Source organism: Dunckerocampus dactyliophorus, chromosome 21, assembly GCF_027744805.1.
Source record: "Dunckerocampus dactyliophorus isolate RoL2022-P2 chromosome 21, RoL_Ddac_1.1, whole genome shotgun sequence".
Classification (NCBI taxonomy): domain Eukaryota; kingdom Metazoa; phylum Chordata; class Actinopteri; order Syngnathiformes; family Syngnathidae; genus Dunckerocampus; species Dunckerocampus dactyliophorus.
This window is the reverse complement of record NC_072839.1, coordinates 4,143,485-4,157,894: the sequence shown is the minus strand read 5'-3', so window position 1 is coordinate 4,157,894 and position 14,410 is coordinate 4,143,485. Positions and strand designations below refer to the sequence as shown.

The window sequence follows — 14,410 nt, the reverse complement described above, 5'->3', positions numbered from 1 at the left end:
GTTCCAGCATACCCTTGTGAACCTAATGAGGATTAAGCGGCATAGAAAAAGAATGAATGAATGAATTGGTTCCAGACCCAATGTGACAAGTGATTTTCGCAAAGTGGGATTTCTTATTGATAACTCAAATATTTAGAGCATAGAAAATAAGTTTTTAAGATCATTAGAGCCCTCTAGACATGAAATAACACCTTTAAACTCCCATTACCCTACTGTATATAGCAGACATAATAAGAGAAAATAAGACATAAATAAGACATAATATAGACTCACACATTAGGATTGGCTCCCTCCTTCTATTTTTACTTCCTGTTCCACGCAGTACTTCCTGCGGTGGCGAATGTGTCATCATTGTAACATGACGAACACAGTTCTCTTTGACCACATGGTCATTTATGAAAAAATATATTGCGTTACACAGCAGCAACAGAACCAATGTTGTAATAGTGGGACCAAACTGCTGATCCAGCACTAATACCAATGTAGAGTACGGCGAGGGTAACACGCATGAGTTTCACAGCAACAACTGAGCAGCAACACTTTAAAGCGCATGCAGAGGTAGATACACTAGATCAGGAGGTTGTCTACAGCTTAGGTTGTTCGTACCCATTTTTAAAAATCTGCTAATTAGAAACCCTTTATGGTAAAGGAAAATGAAAATAATTTGATGCTTGCCGGAATGAGCCCGACTGAAGTCTCATGCTGTACGTGTTTGTGTCACACTTGAGGCGCCGTTTTCCCGAAAATCCAACCTTTGGGGCATTCTCATTACGAGGTAGACAACGGCGTTTCTTGTGTCCTCTGCCGTCTTTGATTCTAATGACATGAAACCGTCCCGATGAACCACATTAGCACGATGCCATTAATCATGATTAGGATGTTTATGAGTAGAATGTCATTAACTTGTTCCTATGCAACAAGACGTGTGCTTGGTGATGCAACGTGAAGGTGATCGTGTGTTTCTTTTAGGAAGCTACCAGGCTGAATGTTTAAGATGTAATAACAGCTATATATTCACCAGCTGTGACATCACTATGTGGCAGAAAACAGGTGTCTTCAGTACAAGATGTTGTCGACCTAGCAACACCGTAAAGCACGTTAGCGCCGGTTCAAGTGGGCTCTGTTGAAGTTCTCCTAAGGCAACCTGGAAGATGATGCAACATCCTGCAAAGCACCTCCAGAAACTCAAAAAGGTTCCACGGGAAAATGTTATTCGTGGACGTTTTAGCTGCTAATTTACACATCAGAGAATGTGGAGATTTAAAAGTGAGACTGATTTCCTGTTATGCCACCCTAGGCTTATGCCAAAACATGGAGTTCCCTTAAATCACCATCACCATAGGTCGACCATAGACTATTAAACCTCAAAGCAGCTATACATCAACACCGTGGAAGTATCGTATTTAGACCAAGACCTACATTTTGACTCAGATCACCCACTGGAACACAAACTGGGCCTTATCAGAACCTTACAGGTGATCACAGAGCTGATAATCTTCCCACCAGCCCACGGGCCAAAGAGGAAGCGCATGAGAATACCAACATAACATTCTAGAACACTTCAAACCTGGTAAACACCCTGAGACAAAGGCTGGAGCACACCTTACCTGTTGTGTGCTGTGCTGTCCAGTTCAAACCAAGCAGTCACCGAGTTGGCGCTTGTCACAACACAGGCGGGCTAACTATTCAGGTCAAGACTCAGAACCAGCACTTTTTGGAGGACAAAAATGTACATATTCGGGACAGTGAACACAGATGGTTCAAAAGGGGAGTAATGGAGGCCATCTATGTTGAACAGAGGGGGAGGTCTGCGACACCATCGCTCCCCCACATACAATGCTGTCCTTTCATCCCTTCCTGAAAGAGTCAATCATTTATACCCTCGTCACACCAGAGGTGGAATGAGCCAGAATGCCCTTTTAGACAATTTTGACTGATTTTCAAGGCACAAAGAATGTTGTGTTCTATGGCTATATAAACATGGAACCAACAAAAGTAAGATTGGACTCCCATCTTTCAGCAGTAGAACATAGTTAAGTTTCAGGAAAATATCAGCTCCTGACTAGAAAAGGGAGAAAAGTAGCTACCACACAACATAAACAACACATCAAAATAAGAATTTATTTACAAATATAACACCATGAGCTATTTACAATTTTCACATTTGGAACTAAACGGTGTGTGCACGCGTGAGCACACGTTTGCGTACGTGCGTGTGTGTGTATGTGCAAGCGTTATAATTTCTCTACAATGTGTAACCTGCACGCTACACTCCTCCGTGCTCTTCCACTTCCTCCTTGATGTCGAGTGTGTTTTTACATGCTCTATGCCGAGCTCTTATCAAATGCACTTCTGCCACCTTGTGGCCGTTTGTATGGCTTAAAACTGCTCGAAAAGAGACATCCATTACTGTGCAGTTGCGTCATCACATCTTTTTGCGCAAAAATACATAAAAGACGTATAAATACGTCTTTGGGATCGGGCGCGTGGGTTGATTAAAAACTTATACATACGTCTTCGGTACTGAATGAGTTAAAATTCCCACTGTTTCACATTCCTACTGTTTACACATTCGAGTCAAATGTGCAAGAATGATTCGAGACAGCTTCGAAACGGAATCTCTGTATTCTTACAAATTTCAAGCCCTCTCCCGAATGCGGTGCGAATTTTGAAACTACTTCGTTCCATCTGGTTCTACTAAATTCGTGCTAAGCGTGACGAACAAATAAACACAACACAACACAGCCGCCTTTGGTTTAAGGTGAGTTCATGACCATCGTTACAAATGAATGGAATATTAACATGGGTGATTTCACCCAAACGACTGTTGTTGGTTGGCATCTTAACGACTGTCGTTCTGCACCATAAAAGCGTGTAACTGTTTGTTTTTGGGCATGCCTCTACCTCGGCGGAGACATACAACCAGCAGAGACGCTGTTGATTCAGTCTCAACTAGTTTGCTGTTGAAAGAAGGTTCAGCAGTATGTCAGCGATGGCAAGTTGAGCTACTGGAAATCCATGCAGAGGTTTTCCCCATTCCTAATTCAGATTTTCCCTATAAAAAAGTATTTTATTCGGGGACGAGTGATTTCTACATGCTAACAGGCCGAGACTTCTCCCTAAGCCAGTCAGAGCTTTTCTTCCTGCCACTCACACACATCAATTGACACTGACAAGCAGACTGTCGAGCAGCTAAATATGATGTTTTTTTATTGCAATGTACCAGTCATCTCATAACGGCTTTAATTTTACCACTTTTGATAAACATTTAATTGGCGTCAACACAGTCCTGGTAAATTGGATATTCCATCATTGTTTAATTGAACTGACAACTTCCATTCATTGCCTCAGAAGTCGTGTATGCCACTTAATGTGACAACATTCAGCCACACAATGAATGAGTCCAAGGCTTAACACCAATCACCAAATGCAATTAGTGCAAAACAAATGTTTTTGTTGTTTAGAGTGCGCCGACTCGGGACCCGTTTGGGTTCTTTGTGTTTGCGCATGTTGATTTTCTGCTTAAATGAGATAAAATAAGAGAGACAATAGCGCGGCTGTAGTCCTTTCAGTGCAATGCATTACTTCACTTCCAGCCTTGTCGTGGGACACATGTTGAGACTTGCTTTTAATGACCATTTCAGCTGTCTCTACTTGGCAACAGCTGTCCAGTAATACCCATCATCAACACTTATCGATTGAAAATGCCCCAGAGAAATGTTCCTACCTGTTCTTTGACTGAGGCCAGGATAGAGGAAGTCGTCTCTGTCTCAGATCTGTCTCCATTGGAGGCCGGCATCACCGGGGCAACCATGGCCCCCTTCTCCTGCTCGGCGGGTTGATCTGGCACCGGCATGGCTGGAAATGACAGAAAACATGACAGGAGTCAATGCAATTAGAAGCGCACATAATTAAAGTAACAATAGGTCATGTGAGTTATAGCTGGATTCATCTAATTTGGAGACACAAAATGGCAGCATTACTGCGTGAGCGGCCGGTTTTTGCCTATTTTGTCAATTAAGGTTTGCAGTCTGCAAAATGCATGCAATGTAATCATTCATGTTCAAAGTGGCCTCAATTCACCACACAGGAATAACACAGCACTTTATATTAAAGACACCCCCCCAGATCATTAAACATGCCTTTTTACAAACACACAACATACTTATCATTATAATCCTGTATATTTTTTTACTTTGCTTTTTTACGAAGCTTTACCAATTTGACCAAATTCACCATCAAGGACAACAGTACAGTAATCCCTCGTTTATCGTGTTTCATTGGTTCCAGACCCGATCGTGACAAATTCATTTCCGCCAAGTAGAATTCCTTATTCATAAATCAAATATTTTTGTAGTTGGAGCTTGAAAAAAACTGTTTACGACCACCTAAATAAGTTTTTTTTCCAACATTACCAGAGCCCTCTAGACATGAAATAACACCCCATATTCACCTTTACACTCGTAGTACCCAATAGAGTAGACAAAATAACAGGAAATGAGACATTAATAATGAAATAATATAGACTCATTATTAGAGCCCTCTAGACATGAAATAACACCCCTATAGTTACAGAGACACTCGTATTACCCATTATAGTAGACACAATCAGCAAAACTAAGACATATAAGACATAAGAGACTCACGTGTTTGCATTTGTTCTTGTTTTATTTTTTTTTTACTTCCTGTTCTGTACATTACTTCCTGCAGTGGCTATTGTCTCATCAATGCAACATTGCTGACACCTAGTTACCAGTCTAGAATGCTGCATATCATCGCAACATTTTTGAATGCGTCTTCTGGATGCCTTATATTTTGTATTTTAGTCCATTTAGCAATTTTTGTCATGTTCTGCTATTCTAGCATGTAGCGCCACCCCAGGATTCAAGGACATTGTGCAGGTGCAACCAATAAAGTCCTTTAATTCAGGGAAAAAGATGGAAGCTCGCAAGGAGCAGACGTGTGAGTCACAGAATCCAAAAATGCACGAATGCAAAGGCTGGTTAAAGAGCCCAGCTAAATGCTCACCGAAAATGCAACAAGCAAGCAGACAGGAGAAGTCCATGGCGAATGCAGCACATCCACACAACAGCAAACAAGCAGAGCGTCCAAACTAAACTCAATGGTAGCTTGATTAACAATTAACTAACCAACATGTGCTTCTGCCAGCCACCTACCAGCAGAAGCAAAGTTGCGGACCTGATCCCAAAACAGGAAACAGAAAGCCAAATTAAGAGCACCAAACAGGAAACAATGGAAAAAGAAAGGAAAACCAAAACTCAAGTCCAACCTGTCATGTGGAACATGACAATTTTTACACTTAAAAATGTGTAAAAACATGAAATTTGCTTAATTATGCATATTTTTGCAAATTGGCTATACTGAACCACGAAAAAGCGGTAAGTTATTAATTTATATATTTTTTTAAACGTGAGACTGATTCATGTATTTGCAGATTCTTGCCATTCGCTGGTGGGGCCTGGAACCCCCACGATCTCCTGCAGAGCATGTATCACGATATGAATGACTACCAAAGTGGGACGGAATCATCCAGCAAAACCAAATCCCACACCTCACCTGTGCACCTGCCAGGATGCCACTTCATGAATATAAACGAGTCCTCCCAGACTCATTAAAATGATGCGCTAATAAGCTAATTATCACCATTTTAATTACTCTGACTGGGGGGAAAAAGGAGAACCATATGACGTAGAACAAAAATGATACGCGTGGTTGTTTGTCTGAAATGTTGAAAAAGTGTCAGTAGATTAAAGCCGAGGGGGTTGTGCCCTTCATCAGCAGACCTGCATGTGTAACAGATGCATCATTTGACGGCTCCAAATTGAGCTGTCGACAACGTGCAGGCAGAAATATTTGAAGTGCCAGAGACATTGACATCTCACAAGTGTGAAATGAAATGTTAGCAGAATCATATTTTCTGCGCCGTCCTCCTTATGTCTCACCCGTTCAGACAGCCTACATCAGGCTTCAGAATGCAGAATTAATACGCAATTGACATTTCGCTCAGTTATTCAGCGCATCTTCAGCCACGTCATGCAAAGGGGATTTTGTCACACCGATGAGTCACGGATTGATGTTTTCCAGGCTGAGGCCTCGTCATTGATTAGACCCTGTCAAGGAGACACGGACAGTCTTCATGGCGGGTGTAGAAGCCCTCAAAGTGGAAACATTTGCTTCAAAAGTCAAACAGAACTTGAAGTTCAAACCATAATAAATAAGGGTGTCGCGTGATCTCGTGCGACGAGATTTCTTGTTTGGAGTATCACTCTTTCTGTATCACGAGAACAGGGCAGCCAGAAGCCAATCAGACCGTGAGCGAGTGCATCGCTACTATGAACGATAATACAGTCATATGGAAGTGGCAGTGTGCAAGGCATGATTGGAAGTGCTCATTAAGTGCTTTGGGCACACCTTGCAATCCAACCAACCTTGGTGTTCCCAGCACCACCGTCAGCGAGTGTCGTGTGGCTGTTTTTTTCCTGCTACTTGTTGATGTCCAAGCAGAAGCTGTAGTAATTCTACATTTGATCAGTTTTACTTGAGATTTGTCAGATCAACCCACGTAGACAGTGTGGGACTTGTCTGCGCCCTTAATCATCAAGCGGTCCTACTTACGCTCACTGCATTTGGCGAGGCACCAACTTTCAAGCACCGGCAATCATCTGATTCAAAAGACACCTCATACATAGAAGAGATCCATGTTGACAATTTAGCAACATGGTTGCTATATTTAGCAAGTATGGGTGCACATTAAAATGTCATGCATTTATTGACATTTGCAGGCGAGCAAAAGTGAGCTCCACCTCCGTAATGCCGTGCAATGCACGTCTGAAAGCTGTAAAAACCCCTCCACAATGCAAAAGGCGGAAGGCAGAGCTTGGACACACTCGCCTTCCTGGCAAAACACGCCACAGTGGGAAAAATGGAGCAAAAAGGCATAATGTAACCAGAAACATATCAAATGTTGAGTAGTTTTACTGTATTTTAGCTTTATTATACAGTGGTTAACTTTTCCTGAAGCTTATATGACATTAAAATGTTACTTAAAGCATTACCTATACAGTTAATAAAGGTCAAAAGTGTAACCTTCCTTCAGTAGAGCTGTAAAGAGTGAGGAGTTTTACGTTATTTTACTTTTATTTAGTTTTACTACGCGGTGGCCAATGTCTCTTTGGCTTTCAGACAGTGTTACTTAAAACACTGCAGGTAAAAATAAACAAATTGTAAAAATACAACACAAAAATTTTAAAAATGTCTAGAATTTCAAATTAAAAAAACATTTAAAAAGTAAACACATTTTAAAAACACTGAAGGAGTTAATAAATGTTTTACAATGGCTACAGTTTGAGCCTGGAACATATTAATACACTTTACATTATTTCCTTTGGGAAACGAGGAAGGGAAAGAAACCAGAAAGGACGGCGTGTTAGGGTTAGCACAAGGTCGGGAAAAAACACATGATTTAGATGTAACTTTCCTTAAAAGCTTAGTATAGAGTTTTTAGTGCTACAGTGACAATTTGCACAGCACGAGTCAAAGAAATGTGGAAGTAGAACAGCAAGTTTCACATGAAAGCAGTCCGCGGGGAGTGGACATTGTCAATAGAGCAGACTAAATAATGAGCCAAGTAAGTGGAGTCCCTTTCCTGGGAGACTCATCAGTCCAATTACAACATCTAACTTTGAGATCCAAGTTTGTGCCAACTTTGTTTCGGTCACAGCAGAGGCCCGTGCACCTTTCTGAGAAGACTAAGCATTCCATTATCGATTGTGGCATAGAGATGTGTGATTACTGCAGGAAAATACTGCAATTGTGATGAACACAACTGGAATCCGGTGCTCAAGTAAGCTTTCTCGCATTGGGGAAAGACCGTAAACAAGGCAGCCAGTTTGTAAATCAAATATCCAGTCGGCAGTGGGCTCGCTAGCCAGCGGACAGAGACAGCAGGCGAGGCTGGGTGGTGTCTGTAAATAAAAGATGCTGCTGAGGCAGCCTGCAGATGGATATTTTCACTCTGGCTGACAAACAGCACTTCTGAGCCTGGCATCTCCACTTCTTGAGAGCAGATGAGTCACTGCACTTTGGATGGCGAGCAAGGAGGACCGCAGTAAAGACTGCGTTTAAGTCTCCGCTGTTTATTAAACACCTTCACAAGTGAGCGTGAGTTGTAGTGACGGCGCTTTAAGGCACCGCCTCGTCAGATATTCCCCATTATTGCTCTGCTTTATCAAAGTGACAAAGAAACGACAGATGCCATCGCATCCGAGCCAAACAAACACCAAAATTCCTCCAGTCCCTGCAACGACGTTCGCACATTATTATGAAAAGTGATCATCAACATTTGCCGTGTGGAGAAAATTGCAAAATCTGCCTGTGACGGCGATAATACCGCTGTAGCAACACATTTTCCATCAAGTGTCACAAAGCGCTGCAATCCCAGAATGCTTCACACAGCCTCCTCTTTTGTCAGCACCTTCTGCTGAATAGGCGCGTCACTTCATGCAGGATACAATGCAACAGGGGCCGCAGCTTAGACAGAGATTGGGACACATTTAATTGCACTGTCGGAGACGTGTGCCGGTTCCTATTAATCTGAGGCAGGAATTGGAATGGGGGTGGGGTGGGGGGGACCATGACATTTCATCGGGCTCAGCGAGAGATAAGGTATCAAGAGCTCCAGTTTGACGGAATGGTGCAGGAGCATTTGGCAAGGTATCATGAGGACGTCAAATAAAAGAGATCGGAATCACACAGAAATGTGTTTTGAAGTTTATGAAAGCGAAGATTTAGAGGGTTAGGGTTTAGGTTTAGGGGTTATGGGTTAGTTATAGGTTGTGTCTCGATTCACACGCTTGCATGCTTATACAGTAGACGTCCCTACAACGTAAATAATCCGTTCCGAGAACCTTTATGTTATAGGATTTTATGTTATACGAAGTGTAAAATACATGTAAATGGCCTAATCCGTTCCAAGATCTTCCCAAAATCACCCCTTTGGGCCTTCAAAATATTCAAAGTCCACCAAAAATGGTGGGAAAATATAAGAGAACGTTATCATAAACATAGTAGAGTAACATTCCAATATAAAATAAGGTACTAAATAAGATTACTGTAAATGAATACAACTGAAAAACAAAAACAATCCTACCGTTCACGAGATGTCTTGATCAGGAGCGCAAGTGGAGGCAGGAAGGAGGAGGAGGACTAGCCTGAGTCGAAACGCGACTCAAAGAGTCTAAGAGTCAGCTGGTCTCACAGACAAACGCACACGTGCTACACGATGATGCTGTGTGCCAAATTTTAATTATTAACTTAACTTAATTGTTTAGGTTAGTTTCAGGGCGAGGAAGAGGAAGGAGTTTGAAGGGACAAGCCTGTCTCTCACACAAACTCACGTACGCGCTGTATGACTCAGCCAATGAGAGGAGAGCGTAGGCGGTGCCCCGATAATCAGCCAATGAGAGCGTGAAGCGTCAGAAGGCGTCACCAAGTGTTAGTCTGAACTTGCACCGACTTGAGGCATTAATAAAGTTGATTGAAAAAAAAAAAAAGACTTGCACTGACTTGACGCTTTATGTTATATGGAATTTCTTCTGTAATACGAAGCAAAAACTTCAGTGGAATTTATGTAAAAGGAGGTTTATGTTATGCGAGGTACTATTGTACTTTTAAGTGAAGAAAAAAAAGTGGTTATTGTCCGAGCTTCCAGTGCTCCTGTAACTTGGCATTCTTTGGAAGAGCATGCACATGACGCCCTTGCCTCACACGAGTACGATAGTGCACACGCGCTAAATAAATGATGCATTATTCAGAGTTTAATAGGAGACATTACACGGAGGTAAATTGGAGCCATCAATCATGTGAGACGTTCCGCTGCTCCATTCGTCAGGGGATCGTTTTGGAAAAAGCCAAAACAGTCTTTGGGGCCGAGAAGTGATTGGCTGGCAAAATTGGGCGTGAAAATGAAGATGATTGTCGCTTCATTTTGAACGTGGCCTCATTCTGACAACATTAGCGCGATTAGCCATACGTGAGCGATGATTAGCGCGTGAGCTCCTGAGGATGTTGATGAAGTGCGCATCCGAGCACAGGTAACGAATGCGGAAAAGTCATTTACAAACATAAAGTGTTCACGTGAAGGTATTCCATTGAAGTGAGCCACAGTAGAATGCATTCGGACCTGCGCCTTTGTTTCCTTTAGTCTTTCCATCAGAAGAGTAGGAGTGCATTATTAAATATGCACGGCTCGCCACAAGTAAATTACCTAACATTTGTCTCAGGGAAGTGATACGGGGGAATGAATCCGATGAAAGCATGTACAAGGAAACGATATAAGGTTGTTTCTCAGCAACGCGGCATTTTCTGCCCGAGTCTGTGAAGACTCGATTTCAAAGCTTTTAATATCTAGCCTATGCGTGTGTAATAAATTCAGCAATAAGTGCTAAGTGGATGTTTTATTCCCCTTTAGGGTGTTGAGTAAAAGCTGTTTTTGTTATTCTTAAAAATAAATGCAGTCAGCCCTGTTTTCATTAAGTACATCAGCACAATTGAGTACGTTCTAATATAAACGTCGGATAGAAATCTGGCACAGAACCAGCGCAGACCTCATTTGAGGTATGTTACATATTGCAATGTAATTTTGGACTTGCTGTCTGCGACCCATCCAGGACCCACCTGTGGGTCTCGCCCCACCAGTTGAGAACCACTGACCTAGGGTATGGTTTTATCCACGATGTAGTAATGTAGCGAGGCTCGAGGCGCCCAGTGAAACGTTTAAACCCCACATGGAAACCGAGAGGACACACTAACATGCAAAGTAGTGGAGGTTCTACTGTTTATGCCGGACAAAAACGCACAGCACAGGCGACAGTATATAAAAGATTCGGGGATTTCGGTGCATTTTGTGCCAGCAGAATCCCAAAGACACAAAACATAATGTGGTTACACAAATAAAAGCACAGATCTACTTGCGCACATCTTAAAAATTCATGTCGGCTCTTGCGTTCCCTGTGGAGGAGCGATAAGCCTGAGAAAAGCCCAGAAGAAACCAGCGGATGAGACCGGAGGTGGACGTGGCTCACGTCTCCAGCGCCCTTATTCCCTCATTGAGGAGGCGGCTCACACGCTGTTGTGATCTCATGCCTGAGGCCTGTTGCTCTTCTGCGGCCTCAGAGACGCCAACTTTGACTAGTTCCATCAATACCTGCAGCTACTGCAGTCCGATGATACGCTCAACCTTATTACTCCAAAGTCCGCCAATTATGGCAAGTCATGTGGTGAACCCCCCCCAAAAAAACCCGTTACATTCAGTGGCTTTCAGAGGCATATATTGTTTGTCATAGCCTGGAGCGCCCACTGAACATGCAACACAAACACATTCACATGCACGGGTTGACCTAGATTGGGCCGTGGATTCACAGACATGCAGGAGAATGCATCAGCATAAAAAGTCACAAATATATTCCCCCCACAGTCCAAAAGAAGCAAAAAAAAAATCATTGTTAACTTTCCTCCCAGTGGACGTTCCCCCATAATGTCACTTATTTTGACAGTAGAATGCAAGCAGGAAGTGGAAAGAGAACAAGGGCAACAGGTACAGAAAGGAAACAGACGGCTAGACTGCATCACCAGGGCTGAAAAACACAAAAGTTCTTTATTTACGGCATACAGGGAACAGTCACTTCCACCCTTTGGCAAAAATCCTCCCAACTATCCAAGAACTGTTATTTTCTTGATGCGTTTGCAGGACATTCCTAAGGTTTTATCCATTACGAAAGACCTGATTACTCTGGCATGAGAAGTCTCTCCTGTATTAAGAATACAAGCACACCCTGCAGCACACAATGCTTGCACGTTAGGGTCGCTTTTACTATTCCATTTATAGCTATGGAAAGTATACAGTACGTGCATCAAGCCAAACAGACTACGGAATAACTCAAACTTTCAATGCGGACATTATATTGAACATAAATAACGTGAACACACGTCAGGAAACCATGGTTTGTTATTGCACTCATAAAATGTTGTGTTTTGTGTGACATTAGTTCTATCCGCACGGTGGTCTAGTGGTTAGCACGTTGGCTGGAGATCGGGAAGACCTGGGTTCGATTCTCCCCTGGGCATCTCTGTGTGGAGTTTGCATGTTCTCCCCGTGTGCGCGTGGGTTTTCTCCGGGTACTCCGGCTTCCTCCCACATTCCAAAAACATGCAGGTGAGGTTAATTGACGACTCTAAATTGTCCATAGGTATGAATGTGAGTGTGAATGGTTGTTTGTCTATATGTGCCCTGCGATTGGCTGGCGACCAGTCCAGGCTGTACCCCGCCTGTCGCCCGAAGTCAGCTGGGATAGGCTCCAGCATGCCCCCGTGACCCTAATGAGGATGAAGCGGTATAGAAAATGGATGGATAGTTCTATCTATGCACAAACACACATGTGTATTTCTGCTAAGATACACATTCATGTCACACTGAGGCCTATCGTCTCCAAAACAAGTCCTCCGCATACTTACCACCTAATTCAAATAGGTGAGTCTGCCCTTCACCGTCTCGGTTCCTCACACATCTCCAAGTAATTAAGATTTCCAAATATGGTAGCCCGGGGGTATTTATTTACTCAACTGCAGAAAGTACCAGGTTTTAATTGTACAAATATTTAAAAATTCCAATTAAATATTTTTGATTTTGTTTTGTTTTAATTAAAAAAGTACTTAAAAATTAAAAAACAATTTAAAAAAACAAAAATTATTAATAATAATAATAAAATAAAATTGTAGCCTGGATTAAAAAAATAAATCCATGTGAAAAACATATGCTAATGAATGCCAAACATAAAACAAACATAAAAGCTCCATACAGTGAGCTATTTCAGGAGCTGTCCTTGGTGCTGAAACGGTTGTTTCCCCCCAATGGAGATACGCCTTCCTGCATACAAAGCATTGGATTTAATCCAATCGGCAAATGAAGTGAATTAAAAGTAAAAAGTTCAGCTCAACACACTTGGCCAACTCCAGGATAGAACCTTCGATGGGCAGAACTCAAGTGCATGGAAGCGGCTGACATATAAACACTAACTAAAGTCAATGTTTGGTTACAATACCAATGCACTGCTCATTTATTCCCCTCAGGTTCATGGGGGGCCCTTAAGTACCATTCAAGGCTGCCCCAATGGATGAGATGGCCTTCAAAAGGAGATATTAGGTCCTTTTCCACATCCTGAATGTGTCGCGAAACAACTACCGGGATGGCTTACAGCCCTCCTTGTTCCCGTTCCAATTTCACCCTCCAAATGTGATGTCACTGTCCGCCTCCTCTAAATAAGTAGGGCAGCTACTCGGAGAGTAGAAGATCAAAACTGACAGGTCAGTCTCCTAAACAAGCTGCATAGAAGAAGGAACTGGATAGAACATGCCGGAAAGGAAAAAAGAGGGCCGGGAAAAGGACAGGATGGAGACCGGAGGACTTTGTGGACACGCTACTGGAGTTTTCATCATTGAAGTGCTTTACTTAGCAGTTGTTTTACAAGCCACAGAGGGTGATGATAACATCTTTGCAATGCCTTATTAGCTCTAATTGCAGGGAAAGACATTGCTAGGAGTATAATGCACTACTTTTCCCATCTGTGAGTACTGCCAGTGGATACTCAATGTGGGATTCCACTCAAAAATGGATATAAAAACTAATCCCGGCACCACGGCTTGTGTTTTTGTTATTTCAACCTATCAAGGTTTGCCAGTGTATGAAGCTCCTGGGGGTGGGGGTGGAGGAGGGAGGGGGAGGATTCCCCTGCTGGAAGCCGTGTGGGACACGCCTGCATGGGCCTTTGACATTTAATACATGCATGAGGTACACCTGGCGTGATACACACACACACACACACACACACACACACACGCGCGCGCAACAGTAACGAGCTGTTGAGGCAATTAAATGTGGCAAGTCGACATTGGTGGATGCAATCATACATCCACAGAAACAGTTGTTTTTAGTAAGAAAAAATACACTTAACATATTATGTTATTTCAAAAATACCTGTTCCAGGGTCAAATTAAAATGAAAGTAATTTTAAAACATTTTTTAAATGAAAAATGCAACTTTTTAATTTGAATTTGTAATTGTATGTTTTATTTTATTTTATTTTATCATTGAGAAGAAATATTCAAATTTTGTAAAATTAAAGCCGTTACACATTTCATTGATCAACTATGGGGACTTTTTTTTTTTTTTAAATAAACCTCTGTCCGAATGTTCTGATCTCCCATTTCCACACTGTTGTTGCATTGAGCAGAAGGTGGAGTTGTGCCATCAAGCAGGCCTGCGTGGATTTAGCTCAAATTCCCGCAAAAACGTCACGATGACGACCTTCAGAGCGCAAGCTAGTTGGGACAAACA

At 42.3% G+C, this 14,410-nt stretch overlaps 1 protein-coding gene across 8 annotated transcripts in view; it reads right to left on the bottom strand.

The window, feature by feature from the left end:
• ctnnd2a (catenin (cadherin-associated protein), delta 2a) overlaps positions 1–14,410 on the bottom strand; it is a 245,352-nt gene that overhangs the window by 209,830 nt on the left and 21,112 nt on the right. For all 8 annotated transcript variants that reach the window (XM_054765059.1, XM_054765060.1, XM_054765061.1 and 5 more), the window contains exon 2: positions 3,728–3,858. In XM_054765059.1, coding sequence (XP_054621034.1) covers positions 3,728–3,856 — 129 coding nt within the window. In that variant the 5' untranslated portion in view covers positions 3,857–3,858. The remainder of the gene's footprint in view (positions 1–3,727; positions 3,859–14,410) is intronic.